The 16,623-nt window shown below is 44.6% G+C and overlaps 1 protein-coding gene and 1 long non-coding RNA gene across 6 annotated transcripts in view; one reads left to right on the top strand and one right to left on the bottom strand.

Annotated features, from left to right (window-relative positions):
* LOC309378434 overlaps positions 1 to 16,623 on the bottom strand; it is a 95,355-nt gene that overhangs the window by 73,038 nt on the left and 5,694 nt on the right. For 2 of the 4 annotated variants that reach the window (XR_014172063.1, XR_014172065.1), the window contains exon 2: positions 11,751 to 11,971. The exons of the other annotated variants lie outside the window; for them this stretch is intronic. This is a non-coding gene — a long non-coding RNA (uncharacterized lncRNA). The remainder of the gene's footprint in view (positions 1 to 11,750; positions 11,972 to 16,623) is intronic. 4 annotated transcript variants of the gene reach the window in all.
* Positions 1 to 16,623, top strand: part of PDLIM3 (PDZ and LIM domain 3) — a 32,143-nt gene that overhangs the window by 12,691 nt on the left and 2,829 nt on the right. Inside the window, exons 4-5 of one of the 2 annotated variants that reach the window (XM_081926550.1) lie at positions 9,737 to 9,804; positions 15,128 to 15,391. In XM_081926550.1, the coding sequence (XP_081782676.1) occupies positions 9,737 to 9,804; positions 15,128 to 15,391 (332 nt within the window). Of the gene's footprint in view, positions 1 to 8,865; positions 9,054 to 9,736; positions 9,805 to 15,127; positions 15,392 to 16,623 lie in introns of both variants that reach the window. The other variant, XM_081926551.1, reaches the window with a different exon arrangement.

Raw genomic sequence — 16,623 nt, 5'->3', positions numbered from 1 at the left:
TTTCGGCTTCTTGTTACTGGAACAGAGCAGGATCTCAGTGTTTGAGTTCCTATAAATACTGTTGAGGGGGTGTGGTGTATAGCCTCCAATGTTCTGGGCAGAGAGGAAGTTCCCAGGCTAGTGTGCCTTTTCTTCTTTTGTTCCTTAATTACTTGAGGGATATCCTGAGTGATTTCTTGAGTGATATCCTGAGTACCACTTAGGTGGGTCATTAGGTGTGGATTAGTTGCTAAAGTCTTTGTGTCTTGACCTCTTGAACTTTGTGAAGAGTTTTTCTGAGAAGATGGCTGTACTGCACTTAGTTGTGCTCTGGCTTGGCTTCGTGTATAGGGGCGAGCTGTGGTTTTGTGGCTTGTGTCAGCCAGATCTGTGTAGGGATTGCAGGGGGGTGCAGCATCCGGAGGTGCCTCCATGGTTTGGCTACTGGATGGTGTCTGTAATTTATCTGTGGAGAGGGTCTGGGTTTGGGTCTGGTGTGGTTGATTGGTGATGGCGTTCTGTGTGCCTCTGGATCTGGTATATATATATATATATATATATATATATATATATATATATGTTTTCGTAGATTTTCACGGGTACAGGAATGCAGGTTTTGGTGTCCTCGGGTGTCTTCCCGTGTAAAAGTTGGGGTGTCTAGGCGACGTTTCGACGAGGTCTCACTCGTCATCTTCAGGCTGGTGCTTTCGGCTTCTTGTTACAAGAAGCCGAAAGCACCAGCCTGAAGATGACGAGTGAGACCTCGTCGAAACGTCGCCTAGACACCCCAACTTTTACACGGGAAGACACCCGAGGACACCAAAACCTGCATATATATATATATATATATACCTATTATGTGTCCATGTCTTTTTTACTGAAGGTTAAGCTGATTTGTGGCTGTGAGACTTTTCAAGCAAATATGCCTAGACGTTAGTACATGTGGAAAATAGATGCATTTAAAAAAATTTAAATGGTTATTTAGCCTTTTCATTTCAAAAATTGCTGTGGGCTCTGCCAGACAGCTTATTTATTTAGCATAAATCTTGATTTGCTTGCACAAAGCTTATGCAGAAATTAGATTATTTCTGGTCTTTATAGAGCATTTGTTCTGATGCGTTTGTGGGAGGATATACAACAGGGGTCAGCAAACTTTTTCAGCAGGAGGCCGGTCCACTGTCCCTCAGCGCTTGTGGGGGGGATGGATTATATTTTGGGGGAAAACATATGAATTCCAATGCCCCACAAATAACCCAGAGATGCATTTTAAATAAAAGGACACATTCTACCCATGTAAAAACACGCTGATTCCCAGACCGTCTGCGGGCCAGATTTAGAAGGCGGTTGAGCCAGATCCGGACCCAGACCTAAGTTTGCCTACCCACGATATACAACAAGGAGAATTCATCTTGATTTGCTTACAGTGTGTTTATACATCTTCCTGTGAATCATTTGCTTATTCCATGCTATTTACCTATCACTTTCCAAACTGAAAAAGTCAGATTTTTTTTTAATGGCTATGTTGTGCTAGAGTACTTTGATCCACACTAATTGCACAAACCTAAATTTCCTGAAATGTGCTTGAATCCCACCTGCAAATTATTATTAGGATTGTCTCAACAGTAGCCTCTAAGTGGTAAACAATAAGGTTACAAAAAATTCAATAAGCACAAATCTGGTTAAAACATAAAATCAGAAAATCTTAGCATTAAAATGCCTGCTAAAATAAGAAGTACCAGAAGTTAAACAGAGGCGGACTGTTTGATCCCAGCGAGGAGCATATTCCAAAGAATTGGACCCACAATACTGAATGCATAGCTATGAACTGGGCATGTGAGCTATGGGGGATCACTAACAGTGACTCCCCCAAATATCTCAGCAATTAGGCAGGGATATAAGGAATCAGTGGTCCTTAAAATATCTGACCCCAATTGTTGTCTTGCAATTGTTGAGATTTGATTTGAGGCTAGGAGAGGATATGTTTAGTAGATTTTATCCTTCCTCACATTGTTGAGTTCAGCAGAGTGCCATTCCTTTGCCACTTAAAAGGGAGCTTGTATAAGCTAGTTTTAGCCTTATAACATTAATAAACCAGGGTGCTTTAAGGCAGGCTGGATTTTCCTGATATTACCCACCTTTTCCTCCCCCTCAAATAATAACCACACAATAGGTTTACTGGAAAAGTTAAAATAACATTTACTCACTCAGTCTACATCTTCAAGAACAGCAGTTACAGCAGCAAAATGTAGGCAGGCTTAAAATGCTATTTAAGTTACTAAGAGACATTAAAGTCTAGCTTAGAGATAGAGTCTGAGCTGGAGGTTACAGGTATTATAAGAAAAAAAGGTGTGCCCAGGAAGGGAGGAGCATACTATGTTATACCTCTTCCTGTCAGGACACAAAAGGGAAGGGATATCACAGTCCTCTCTAGTAAGAACCGAAGGAAAACTCTATGAGCTTCAGCCCCTATTATGTGCCTAGCTAGAAAAACATGATTTTTTGATTTGACAGCTATAAATATCCTGCAGTAATTAATACAAGAACCTTGAACCTGGCCCAGTAATATATGGATAGCCAGTGCAAGCTTTTAAGCACTAGAGTCATGTGCTGGTGGTAGTTTGGCCCTACTAGCAATCCAGCTGCAGCATTTTGCACCAGCTGGAGTGTGATGGGACGATGAGCTGCTTGTGCGTAAAATGCAAGTCCCTCAGAGTTTGATCAGGTTTTCAAACCTCTGCCTGTGACGGAGCCCCTCCAGCATGGCTGCGTCAATCACTAGTAGAATCCGAAAGTGGCTGCTTTCGGAAACGTTTCCAACATAAAAGCTCCTTAACGGAAACACGTCGTCTGGCCTCTCGGCGTGACAGTTTCCGTCGAGGTGTGGGTGTCCCTATAGGAGGTCCTGAGACCTCCCCACTGGTTTCGCTTGAAGCGTCTCTGAGCCATCCCTCCGACTCACTTTCCCTTGGAGTTCTTGCTCGCCCTCTACTGGTTCCCTCTTCCGCTGCTACTGCTCTCTCAACCTCAGGGAGCCTTTGCACCTGCGGCGCTTTAGATGTCAGTTCCCTGACATCCACCTCCCCTCCAGGGCCCCCTTCACCCCCTCCCGTCTCCTCTCCTACTGGCGGTGAGGAGGTAAAACCCCTGAAAGAACCTCCCTCATCTTCCGACGTCGCGAACACTTCCTTCCACTTGTTGCTGTTCCTACTCTCTAGGTACTCTTCGTCATCAGAGTCCCCTCCATCTTCCAACTCCGACTCCGCGAACCCTTCCATTTCCTCTTCCTCATCGGTGGTGCCGAAATACTCCCTCCTAAACCTTGCTATAGGCTGAGGTTTCCTCGGGAACCTTTGGTGGAACGTTTCTGTTAAAACCTCGTCATTGACTTCCTCTGCACTTACCCAGGTGTTTTCTGACTCCGGTTCCCCTTCCCACGCCACCAAATACTCCACCTGATTACCCTTCCACCTGGAATCGAGGATTTCCGCTACATGGTTGCGGCGTTCCCTCTCTTCCAAGGCTGGTCCCCTGACGTGCTCCCCTTCACGTCCCCCCCTGTATGGTGACAGTAACGACCTGTGGAACACTGGGTGCAATTTCATGTGGTTGGGTAATCGGAGTTTGAAAGCTACCGGGTTGACCTGCTGAATCACCTCAAAGGGTCCCAATCTTCTGGGCCTCAGTTTCTTACAACCCCCTTTGAACGGCAACCCTTGGGTTGACAACCACACTTGATTCCCCACCCTTATGGTTTCACCTTCCCTTCTGTTCTTGTCTGCCTGCTTCTTATATTGTGCCTTGGCCCTTTCTAAGTTGAGCTGGAGCTGCTGATGGATGGCTTCCATCTCTTCTACAAAATGTTCAGCCGCTGGAACGCTCCATCTCTCCCCTCCTTCCCCTGGAAATGCCCTGGGGTGACACCCGTAATTAGCCAAAAAGGGACTCATCCCTGTGGACACATTCTCCGCATTATTGTAGGCAAATTCTGCCAACGCCAACTTTTCGACCCAATCGTTCTCTCTGTCATTGACATAACACCTAAGATATTGTTGAAGAATGCCATTTGCCCTTTCCGCCTGCCCGTTGGTTTCAGGGTGCCGGGCAGTTGAAAAATTAACTTCCACGTGTAGCAAGCTCATGAGCTTCCTCCAGAACCTGGAAGTAAATTGTTTGCCTCGATCTGAGATCACCCTCGAGGGAGCCCCGTGCAACCTAAAGATATGTTCCACAAACAACTTCGCCGTTTCTTCCGCTGTGACTGCATGTGAGCATGCTACAAAATGGCACATCTTAGTTAACAGGTCTACTACTACCATGATGGCTGTTTTCCCCTTGGACCTTGGCAGATCCGTCATAAAATCTATTGATATCGCTTCCCAAGGCCGTTCTGGTGTGGGTAAAGGTTCTAATAACCCTGCCGGCGCCCTTCTTTCCCCTTTGGCTCGCTGACATTGGTCACACCCTCTTACATACTCCCTTACATCTTCCCTCACCTTAGGCCACCAAAATTCCCTGGTAACCAACCACATGGTTTTGTGTTGCCCAAAATGTCCCGCCGTGGGGCTATCATGCAACTGCTTGAGTACTCTCCCCCTCAATTCACCTTCGGGTATATACAGTGCCCCTTTGTAATACAATGCCCCATTTCTTTCCTCAAAACCTCCGGGGCTCTCGCCCTCCCCCCTGAGACCTCTGAGCTTATCCTGGGCATATTCATCATTTTCCGTTTCCTCCACCAGTTCCCGTTGCCCCACCAGCGCCGCCCCACACACCCAGCGGTCCTCCGGGATGACATGTCTCTCTTCGATCACCTCCTCCCCTTCCCAATATTCTGGTTTGCGTGAGAGCGCATCCGCCCTGACGTTTTCTGGGCCTGGCACATAACAAATCTCAAAGTTAAATTTGGAGAATTCCTGTGCCCATCTCACTTGTCGTTGGTTGAGCACTCGAGCTGTTCTCCAATACTCTAAATTTTTGTGGTCGGTGCACACTTGCACCTTGTGTTGTGCCCCAATTAATAAATGTCTCCACCTCCGGAATGCTTCGTGAATGGCAAGTAGTTCCCTGTCATACACCGTGTAATTCCTCTCGGACTTATTCAGTTTCCGCGAGAAGAATGCACACGGTCTCCACTCCGACGCACTCCTCCCCGGTTGAAGAAGGACCGCCCCTATAGCCCGGTCGGATGCATCTGTTTCCACTCTCATGGGTTTTTGTAAATCCACATGCAGAAGTTGTTCTTCCGAGGCGAAAGCCCTTTTCAGTTCTTCAAAGGCTCGATCCGCCTCCACCGTCCAAACAAATTTCTTCTTGCTGCTGAGGCAGTCGGTGATGGGCGCCGTCAAGTGGGCAAAGTTCTTGATGAACTTCCGATAAAAGTTCCCAAACCCCAAGAATCTTTGCACGTCCTTCTTGGTCTTCGGTGTCTTCCATTCCAGTACCGCTTGAACCTTGCCTGGATCCATGGCCAATCCCTTGTCTGACAAGCGGTACCCCAGGAATTCCACCTCCTTGGTATGAAACTGGCACTTCTCCAGTTTCACCCACAGCTGGTTGGCTTGCAGCCTGCCCAACACTTCTCGAACGTCCCTCACATGCTGTTCCTCATCTTCCGAATACACCAACACGTCGTCTAAAAAGGCCACACAGTTCTTGTAGAGCAAAGGTCCCAGAACGTGGTTTATAAAAGCTTGAAAACAGGCGGAGCCCCCTTGTAGACCGAAGGGCATAACGAGGTATTCAAAGGCTCCCAAAGGGGTAAACATGGTGGTCTTCCATTCATCTCCCTTCCTTATGCGTATCAGATTGTACGCCCCCCGCAGGTCCAGTTTTGTAAAAATCTTTCCCTTCCTTACTCTGGTCAAAATGTCGTCAATTCGGGGCATAGGGAAAGCCAGGGGCTCCGACACTGCATTGAGGGCCCTGAAGTCACACACCAGTCTCGGTTTGTCTGTGTTCTTTTTGTCCACAAAAAACACTGGGCTGCCCCCCACCGCTCGGGACTCTCTGATGAAACCTCGCTTCAAGTTTTTGTCAATGAACTCCCTCAGCTCCTGCATCTCCCTGTCTGACATGGCGTACAGCTTGCCTACTGGGAGTTGGGCCCCTGGGAGTAGGTTGATTTGACAGTCAAAGGGTCTATGCGGTGGCAGTTTGTCTGCTTCCCTTTCGCTGAATACGTTGCTCAGATCTGCGTATTGCGGGGGCACCTTCCCTTTGCCCATCACTTCCATCCCCGCTAGGGTGACTCTGTCTCCTCCCGAGACCTTCCCCTCCTTGCAGTGTTCTAGGCAATGCGCTGACCCAAAGGAGACCACCCTCTGATGCCAGCCCACTAGCGGATCGTGTAGCGCCAGCCAGCTCATCCCCAAAATGATGGGCGCTCCTCCCAGGATGGCCACATTAAACGCTATCTGTTCGGTGTGCCTTGCCACTCTCATTATCATCGGGACAGTCTGTTGGCTAACTTCTCCCCCCAACAGCTCTCTGCCGTCAATCGTAGTCACCTGCAAGGGGTTACTTAAAGGGATGGTCTGTATCTGGTGCTCAGCTGCAAACTCCTTACTCATGAAATTACAGGAGCTGCCTGAATCCAAAAGCGCCTTGACCTTTAGTGGGTGTCCGTTTGGCAGTTCTAGTAACACCTCTATCACTAAAGCAGGTCTGGGAGGTTCTGGCATGGGCACTTTCATTGCTCTTTGGCCTGGCTGCTGTGCCCCGATGGTGGCAGCCAGGCGTTGGCTTTTACTTGCTCCTTGCTTTCCTCTTCCTTTCCCCCAACAGCTCCTGCCATCCCTTGCCATTCCTTTCTTTGTGGGCAGACTCTGGCAAAGTGCCCTGGCTGTTGGCAGAGATAACATCTCTTGGCGCTCTTTCCCTCCTTCTTCCGCCCTTCACTGGGATTTGAAACTGCGCGCGCCCGCGCTGTTCCAACTTCCATCGGCTCTGCCGGCGGGAAAGATGGCTCTGGAATGTCTGGAATGCGGAACTCCCTCCAACGGTCTCCTTTCCCTTCCCGCCTTTCCAAAGCCCTCGCCTCCTGGCGCGCTCCTATGGCCAGCGCAGATTTGGTTAATTGGTCCATAGACTCCGCCCTGGGCCCCCGGGAAAGCTCATCTTTGACGGTTGAAGAAAGCCCCTCTTCGAAAAGCATTTGGATGGGCTCCGCCGATAGGTCCCACCCCAATTTATGAATCAGCATAGTAAATTCAGTCCAGTACTCACGGACAGATCTGCTTCCTTGCTGGCAAGCCATTAACTGCCTTCGCACCACCCCCTGCTCAATATCGCTGGAAAACATCAGGTCCATGGCACGAAAAAACTTCCTCGTGTCCTTTAAGATCTCATTATTCGCTGCCATCAGGGGTCTAACCCAATCTTTCGCCCCGGATTCGAGATGGCCAATCACATACGCCACTCGCGATTCCTCGTCGGGGAAGTCATCAAACTGCAAGTTTAGAGCGTATTGCATCTCTGTTCTAAAGGCATGATAGTTCCTGGGATCCCCCCCGAATTTCTGCACCAATCCTGGTACCTTTCTGGCGAGCGGGGTGGTTTTCTCCTTTCCCTTTTCTGCATCCTGAGCCCTCCTCTCCTCAAGCCTCGCCGTTTGCAGCGCCAACTGGATCTCCAACGCTCTGTACCTTTCTTCCAGGCTTGGACCCCCTCCAGCTGCTCCTGCACCCCCGGTTCCGGCTGGGTTGCTCATGATGCTTCTCTCTGCACAAGCTGGCTTTCGGTGACTTTCGGATTGCTGTGATGGGACGATGAGCTGCTTGTGCGTAAAATGCAAGTCCCTCAGAGTTTGATCAGGTTTTCAAACCTCTGCCTGTGACGGAGCCCCTCCAGCATGGCTGCGTCAATCACTAGTAGAATCCGAAAGTGGCTGCTTTCGGAAACGTTTCCAACATAAAAGCTCCTTAACGGAAACACGTCGTCTGGCCTCTCGGCGTGACAGTTTCCGTCGAGGTGTGGGTGTCCCTATAGGAGGTCCTGAGACCTCCCCACTGGTTTCGCTTGAAGCGTCTCTGAGCCATCCCTCCGACTCACTTTCCCTTGGAGTTCTTGCTTGCCCTCTACTGGTTCCCTCTTCCGCTGCTACTGCTCTCTCAACCTCAGGGAGCCTTTGCACCTGCGGCGCTTTAGATGTCAGTTCCCTGACATGGAGCTTCCAGACTGGGCCCAATGTTGACTCCACAGAGAGCATTGCAATAATCGAAGTCTTAAAGTTACCAATGCCTTGTGGCCAGGGCAAGCTATCCATGTCCAAGACTGACTGAAAGTATTTCACAGTTTAATCTGAAACATGTTTACTCTGACATAAATCCTACTGATTTAAAGGGGACCGACTCCCAAATTAAATATGCATAGGATTGCAGGTTTCTGTTATTTAATCTGAGACAGAGAACCCCCTCCCCAATCCCTGATAACGTCTAGCAATCCAAACTATGTCATTACATGTGTAATGCAGAGTTTTGCCAATACCATGTCCCTTTATTGGATGCAATTTGCAGGGACAAATAAACTTCAATGACAATGTGAGTTGACTCATATTGGGATTACTAGAAGTTACTGGGGAAGACAGAGGGCACAGTGGCTGCTAATACTGACTGCACCTCTTATGTAATATCTAATTACAGCCATACTTAGCTGCACAGCCAAATTTACAGTTTCTTCTACAGAAATTAGCAATGACATGTTATTGTCTATAAGTATATATCCTCCCTATACTCCTCCATATATTTCCTATGGTGAAACACAGGATGCTTGCTTAGTGGTTTGCAGCGAGTGCATTTTATTAATAAGTAGCAGCATTGCCAATTGTGCTTGTTATTGGCTTTAATGTGCATTGTAGCTTTGTGTATTTTGTCTGCCTGTTGTGCACAGGAATTCAAGCCCATTGGTACAGCTCACAACAGAAGGGCCCAGCCTTTTGTTGCAGCAGCAAATCTCGATAACAAAAGACAGGTGGTGAGCTCTGCCTATAACTCTCCCATTGGGCTGTATTCATCTGGCAATATACATGATGCTCTTCATGGACAGCTGCGGGGCCTTATCCCTAATTCACCTGCAAAGTAAGTAAGATACTCTAAGATGGTCTTTTGCTGCAACATCTTTTTAACTGGCTTCATGGTCTCAAGTCCAGCTCTTGCTATTCTTTTTTCTTTCTTTCCTGATGCTCAAAATATACAAAATGTTATTCAAAAATTTACCTCTAAAATGAATCTTCAAATAAGCAAGACCAATATTATAGACATTTCTCTTTCAGGGGGTTGGCTACACAAGACATTATTATTATTATGCACATTCCAGCCAAAGCTAAATACTGAAGGCACATCCTATGTGCATGCACACACAAGATGCACACAGGGGCAAGCCCCATTGGTTTGACTTACTTCTGAGTAAAGATGGATAGGATCAGGCTGCAAGTCTTATTGATTGCAACAGGCAATATATATAAAAATGGTGTGCAGTCTCATCCTATGTGTACACGTATGTAAGTCCCACTGTGTTCAATGGGACATATTCCAAAGTACGTGAGCTAAGGCTTGTAGCCTAAAAAGTTAACTTTGGCTTGATTGTTCCTATTGTTCTCTTTTTCTCACAATAACATCAGATGTATTAATGTTACTACTATATAACTTACAACTCAATAATTTACAACATGTATGTTAACTAATCTTTTCTGGAAGCAAATATGCTTGCTTAAGTTAAAAACAACAACCCTGTATTTCCTTTTCTTCTTCTTCTTCTCCAGGACTTGGGCTACTTTGAACACAAGCATAACATTCGGCCCAAACCTTTCATAGTCTCAGGCCCGAGCAGGTTATAACTTCTCTGTGTAATCTGTAACTGGGTGCATGGTGTTTTGTTTTTTAATGAAAACAGTAACAATGCTATTTCAGTATGTTGTAAAGCCTTCTAATGAATAAACGCTTGCTTTGCAGCACCTATAAATCTGAGATCAAATGCCATCAAATGCCAAAAGAAACGCCTGTTTCATTTGTCATGGAGAATAGTAGTGAAAGGGCACATTTTTTGTGCAATTATTGATCAAAGTCACAACAATCTGCCAAGCAGTAATGTGCCTGCAATCAGGTTAATTTCAGCTGAACCTACATCAGAGAATTGTTTGGTTCATTACAGAGATCAAAACTGAAATATCACACGTAACATTACTTACAGGGCTTTAAAATATTTAGTAACATACATACAAACATACTACAACAACACTATGATGTTGGGCTAGAAGGGGGAATGAGAAAGGAGGGAAGGACCTCGTATGGAACCTCCACAGGCTAAGGCTACCCAGTGTACATCCAAGGACGCCAGTGGATAAGAACAAGATGGCACTCTGATGAAACAGAGCAGGGATAGTTTGATAGGGATGTTTCTGTCCTTTATGGAATGCTTAATGATGATTCTTATACAATTCTTCAATGGAGGATGTGACTTGAGGGTTGGAAATGGAGAGCTACATATGTTTATGTCCTGCAGGGAGCTGACCATTCTGCAGCTAATGTGTCATTAACAAATTACACATCGATACTCTCATTTTCTATTTCATAGGCAAATTATACTATTTTGTTTATTTGGTTAAACTGTTTCACACATAGCCTTTCATCTGAAAATCTTAGGGGTGGGTAGCAGTTAAATTCAGTAAAATACAGTTCACATCCATACATACCATTAAAAACACAATAAAAGCAAAATAAGTTACTAAATGTCAGTGACCATTCCCCCAAGTCTAGATAAAAAAGCTACGTTTTGAGCTTTTTAGAGTAAGTGCCAACTGAATTTCAAGAGACAGGGAGTTTCAAAGCCAGGGTGCCACCACAGAAGCTGGCATGCACATCACCACTCCTAGTGCTGAAGCACTAATTGCGGGGCAGGGGCTGGTGCACAATTGGACTGCTGGGCAGAAGTCCAGAAGACCAACATCAGGTGGAGCGAGATATGACGACAGGTGGAACCACCTTCTGACTTTTTGTAGGCAAGAAGGCAGGCAGAGTGCCTCACTTACAGTTTTATAAAACATTTAATGTGTCAACATGAATAGAAGTTATTAATATTGCAGTTGCTGTATAAGGGATTATTATTATGACCAGAATGTAATTGAAATTAATAAGATTTTGGAATGCAGAAATAAAGAAAATCATCAAACCATCAATTCTAGCATGCGGGGGGCCACCTTATCTCAATTATATAATTCGGTATTTGAACGATTGGTATTGGTAAGTGTAGTATAAATTGGTATTGTTATAATGAGGCTATTATTGGATTGTAATTGAAAACTAATAAAATTTATTATCAAGGCAGGCAGATCAGTCTGAGGTTGTTGGGGCAGTACCTCGTATGCCCTAGGACCAGCGCCAACAGGCAATAGCTAAGGCCTCCCTCGCCAATCTCCCGAGTTGTGTTGTAAGAATAAGTTGTGTTGTGTTGCAGAGTATAGTTCCATGCTGAGCATAATTTCTGAGTTTACATAGCAACATAAAATATCAGCTGGTGGTCATCTGAAATACTTTGCTAAATGCACTCCTCCTCTTTCTGCAGCACTCGTGAGCAGTGCCCTATTGCTTCTAACAATACCTGGCTGTTAACAATGCACTTCAGCTTCTGGAGTTAACAGCATCATTATTGACAAGCTTTGCTCATGCTTTCCAAACATGGATCCTGGTTTTATTTCTGAGTAACGATGTGTGGCTGTATGGCTATCCCCTTGTATGGATATTTAGCTTGAGTGATCTGGCAATTGTAAAGTTTCTTACTTGCTTTGGCACATGTGCAGCTCTTCTGGAATTCTTTGTCTTGCCTTTGATGGTAAGGAATGCACTTTTCTTAAGGCAGTTGACAACATGGTCCTACTTAAATTCCACATGGCATCCCTGAGGGAAGTTAGTTCAATGAAAAAGGATCCATGATGTAGACAAAGCTGCCATTTAGCTGTGGGTGATATTTCCCTCTTTAAAATATTTGTGACAGTAAACACCTGAAATTCAGTGAAAGATGACAAATAATGAATATCGTGAATGTCTGAAAACTCAAAGAGCTATCAGTAGATGCAGCAAATAATCTACATGTGATTGCCATCAGTCACTAAAAGTGGTGAATCAGAAATCTGGTTTCAATGTTCCCAAAATTTGGCATTGTGAATGTTCACCAAATTTGGGACATTAAGGTTCCAGTCCAATAATTTTACACCCTAACAGTCTGGAAGGCAGTCATATGCACTGAAATCAGTGGGGCTTACTTTTGAAAGAGGCATGGGATTGTTCTGTAAGGCTGCAGTCTTGCACACATGCAGAGTATAATTTCTTTCTGACGTAGTATGTTTAGTAGGATTATGCTGCTGTAGTATTTACATATTAGTCCTACAGCATGTTTATCCAGAATTAAAACTTTATTATTTTTGTTATATTTCTGCTAAATAAGTCCACATCCTTAGAGTAGTTTCACATATCTTAAGAAACGTTAGTGTTGGCAATAGAGGATGTGCAGGTGAACTGTTTGTTTACTCCCCACAGTTTCCGTCTAACAACTAAAAAGGGAACTTACACACCTCTCGTTCCCTACTATGGACACCCCATGGGCATCTCACCATGGGAGAAATGTACAAGTTGCCCATTTATTTCTTGCCAATTGCCTCCTGCAATATTCAAAGTTACCCCTAAGCTCCCATTTTAAATTAACTGTAGGTGATCAAGGGGGGTTTCTATCTGTCTTAGTAAACCATGCTTAGGAGGCAGATCATGCCATATAACTATTATAGGTCTTGTCCACAACTGAGCATTACCGGGTATTTAGCTAGTAATCCACTCCCCATCCCATTCGAATTAGACTCAAGTAGTCCACCCCACATATATCTGAATTTGTGCATAGAAATTTATAAAATAATAATATATAATAAATACATTAGGAGCAACTTGAGTCTTTCCTGTTCATACTACTAGGCATTCCCTTATAATAATAATAATAATAATTTATTATTTATACCCCGCCCATCTGGCTGGGCCTCCCCAGCCACTCTGGGCGGCTTCCTTAAAAACCAAAAATACAGTAAAATATCACACGTTAAAAACTTCCCTGAACAGGGCTGCCTTAAGATGTCTTCTGAATGTCAGGTAGTTGTTTATCGCTTTGACATCTGCTGGAAGGGCGTTCCACAGGGTGGGCGCCACTACCGAGAAGGCCCTCTGCCTGGTTCCCTGTAGCTTCGCTTCTCGCAATGAGGGAACTGCCAGAAGGCCCTCGGCGCTGGACCTCAGCGTCCGGGCAGAATGATGGGGGTGGAGACGCTCCTTCAGGTAAACTGGACCGAGGCTGTTTAGGGCTTTAAAGGTCAGCACCAACACTTTGAATTGTGCTCGGAAACATACTGGGAGCCAATGTAGGTCTTTCAAGACCGGTGTTATATGGTCTCGGCGGCCGCTCCCAGTCACCAGTCTAGCTGCCGCATTCTGGATTAGTTGTAGTTTCCGAGTCACCTTCAAAGGTAGCCCCACGTAGAGTGCATTGCAGTAGTCCAAGCGGGAGATAACCAGAGCATGCACCACTCTGGCGAGACAGTCTGCAGGCAGATAGGGTCTCAGCCTACGTACCAGATGGAGCTGGTAAACAGCTGTCCTGGACACAGATTTGACCTGTGCCTCCATGGACAGCTGTGAGTCCAAAATGACTCCCAGGCTGCGCACCTGGTCCTTCAGGGGCACAGTTACCCCATTCAGGACCAGGGAATCCTCCACACCTGCCCGCCTCCTGTCCCCCAGAAACAGTACTTCTGTCTTGTCAGGATTCAACCTCAATCTGTTAGCCGCCATCCATCCTCCAACCGCCTCCAGACACTCACACAGGACCTTCACTGCCCTCACTGGTTCTGATTTAAAAGAGAGGTAGAGCTGGGTATCATCCGCATACTGATGAACACCCAGCCCAAACCTCCTGATGATCTCTCCCAGCGGCTGCATGTAAATATTGAAAAGCATGGGGGAGAGGACAGAACCCTGAGGCACCCCACAAGTGAGAGCCCCGGGGTCTGAACACTCATCCCCCACCACCACTTTCTGAACACGGCCCAGGAGGAAGGAGCGGAACCACTGTAGGACAGTGCCCCCAGCTCCCAGCCCCTCAAGACGGTCCAGAAGGATGTTATGGTCGATGGTATCAAACGCCGCTGAGAGATCCAGCAGAACTAGGAAACAGCTCTAACCTTTGTCCTTAGCCCGCCGGAGATCATCAACCAGTGCGACCAAGGCAGTTTCAGTCCCATGATTGTGTTTTGCCTCAGATTCTCATTTGTTGATTCTATTGGTAATGTTCCAATGGCTTTTAAATGGGTAAAGAAGGCACAGCTTTTCCTACCACAGTGAGATTTGTGTCACATAGCAATTCTGAACCAAGAAAAAAATATGTGGTCAACTGCTAATACAGTCCTAGTCTATGTAGTTTGTGTCTTGGACCATTGAATATTTAAAATTGAGGACTCTAAATTAAAAACTGACAAAGAATGCATGCTTTTGTAATCCAAAACGAATGCAAGAAGAAAATCTGACACATCTGATTATTTCTGTGGCATCAAAGACTAAATAATTAACAGATCTTCAGACCTGCTGTATTAGCATACTGGTACTTGGGATGACTTGTGGTGCCATTACCTCAATGTGTTCTTAGGAAACAGATTCCACTAGTGCTGTCGCAATGCTGTGAAAGCATCATAGTTATGCATTGGCACAGTACTGGAAATATCAGTATTATCTCACAAAGTTGTTATTTTATACATACGATTGGCAAGAGAAGTTTTAACTTCCAAAATTTCTTCTGATTCTGATTTGCTGTTCGAATCTGGCCATTAACCTGTGCCATCCTTGATGTAATTATGTGCTGAAGGAGGTAGTATGAGACAAACAAACATTTGATGAACTATAAAACTTCTAAGTTTTGCATAATAGTTGTGATCTCTTTAAAATTATGGCAGATTATACTCAGTTGAAAAACACACAAAAGTTGTGTTTCATAAAATGTGTTTTTCTTGCATTTGATTATTCTGGGTGCTTTTGTCACTCTGGAGAATACTTCTGCTCCCTGTTATTCATCTTCTTTTCCTCTCTGGTTTGCATCACGTATTTTTGTGTACTGGTTTTTGGCACAGTGTTTGCAGTACTCCTTCCGGTATTGACGGCGGCAGCGGACGTAGCACACCCTCTTCAGTTAGCACTGTTAGCACTATCTGTCCCACCGAATTGAAAGCTGCAGCTAAGATGGCCCCCAACATTCCTTTAGAAATGGAACTGCCTGGTGTCAAGATTGTACATGCTCAGTTTAACACACCTATGCAATTGTATTCAGATGACAATATTATGGAAACACTGCAGGGGCAGGTTTCTACAGCACTGGGGGAAGCCACCCCGATAAGGTAATCCAAGCCACAATGTATGGTTAGCTTATTTCTAAGGCATGAATAGTGCTGCCATTATTGTTGCTTCATTAGTCGTTAAGGCTTTTAAATATATCGAAACCATGCCAATTTGAAAGTCAATGTGAAATTCTGAAAGTCAATGCCTATTTAGTCATCAATTTCAGTGGGATAAAGACTGCCACCTTGGTGAAAATGTTCTATGGAAGATGTGCAGATGGACAAAATGTAGCCTAAATTGAGAATTATTAGAACCACTGTCATGCCAGGGAGATTAAAAATGAAGTTTGGTTAGGTTTCATATAAATGTTTTTAGGTTTGTGAAAATTTTATGCATTCTAACTTGTGTTTAAATTAGGGACAAATGCTTGAAAGAAAAGATTGTGACATCCTAGGGAAATGAAGAGTTTTAAGTTTGGTTAAGTTTTTATATAACTGTATGCAATTTGTGTAAATGTTACTTTGATATGGGTATGTAGCTCCCCTTATGTGTCCAGCTCCTACTTTGTGATAGTTTGACAACTAGAGACTTGATAACAAATCTCAATCTATATGCACTCAGCTTGTAAACAGTCACAAGAGTCCCATAATTGATGTCAACAGGAAATGAGACATTCAGATAAATTGCCCTATGTATAAATTACATTTACATTAAAGTATATAAGCAATTGTCCTGCTAATCTGCTGGAAACTGGGCATCTCTAAACTTTTAGAATTTTGTGTGCACTCACAAAGTAGCTACATTTTCTGGACAGTGATTCCCTGGGGTGTTCATTAAGTGAACTGACTTTACCCATACTGCACTCCTGGACTAAATATTTATTTATCATATTACAAGTAGTGGCAAGCATGCTTTTGGGAACCATTCCAGTAAAAAAAAAGCTTTGAGTTGTTTTTGTTGATGGGGTTCATTTTCACCAAGTATGAACTTGGAAATGCCATATTATTCCCTAGGGGTAACTAATAGAAGCTTTAACCCTTCTTGTGGGATGCTCTAGTTGCCTATAAGATGATTATTAAAAATCAAGAGTTAAATCTAAAGTGATTAAGCTTTAATTTCCTTTGGAAACTGGTAAACTTCATTTTCTGAGCTTTATATTTGTTCTCTGTGTAGATTTTATTTTGCACATTGCTAGAATGGAACATTATCTGACTTCGTTCAGTTCTGTGCCTTCCACTTTTGTTTTAAACAATGCAATTATAGTGAACATTTACTGGTTAACTATCTCATA

The sequence above is a fragment of the Podarcis melisellensis genome (genome assembly GCF_964234715.1).
Source record: "Podarcis melisellensis genome assembly, chromosome: 9".
NCBI lineage: Eukaryota > Metazoa > Chordata > Lepidosauria > Squamata > Lacertidae > Podarcis > Podarcis melisellensis.
The sequence above is the reverse complement of the archived record's forward strand: the minus strand, read 5'-3'. Positions and strand labels throughout refer to the sequence as shown.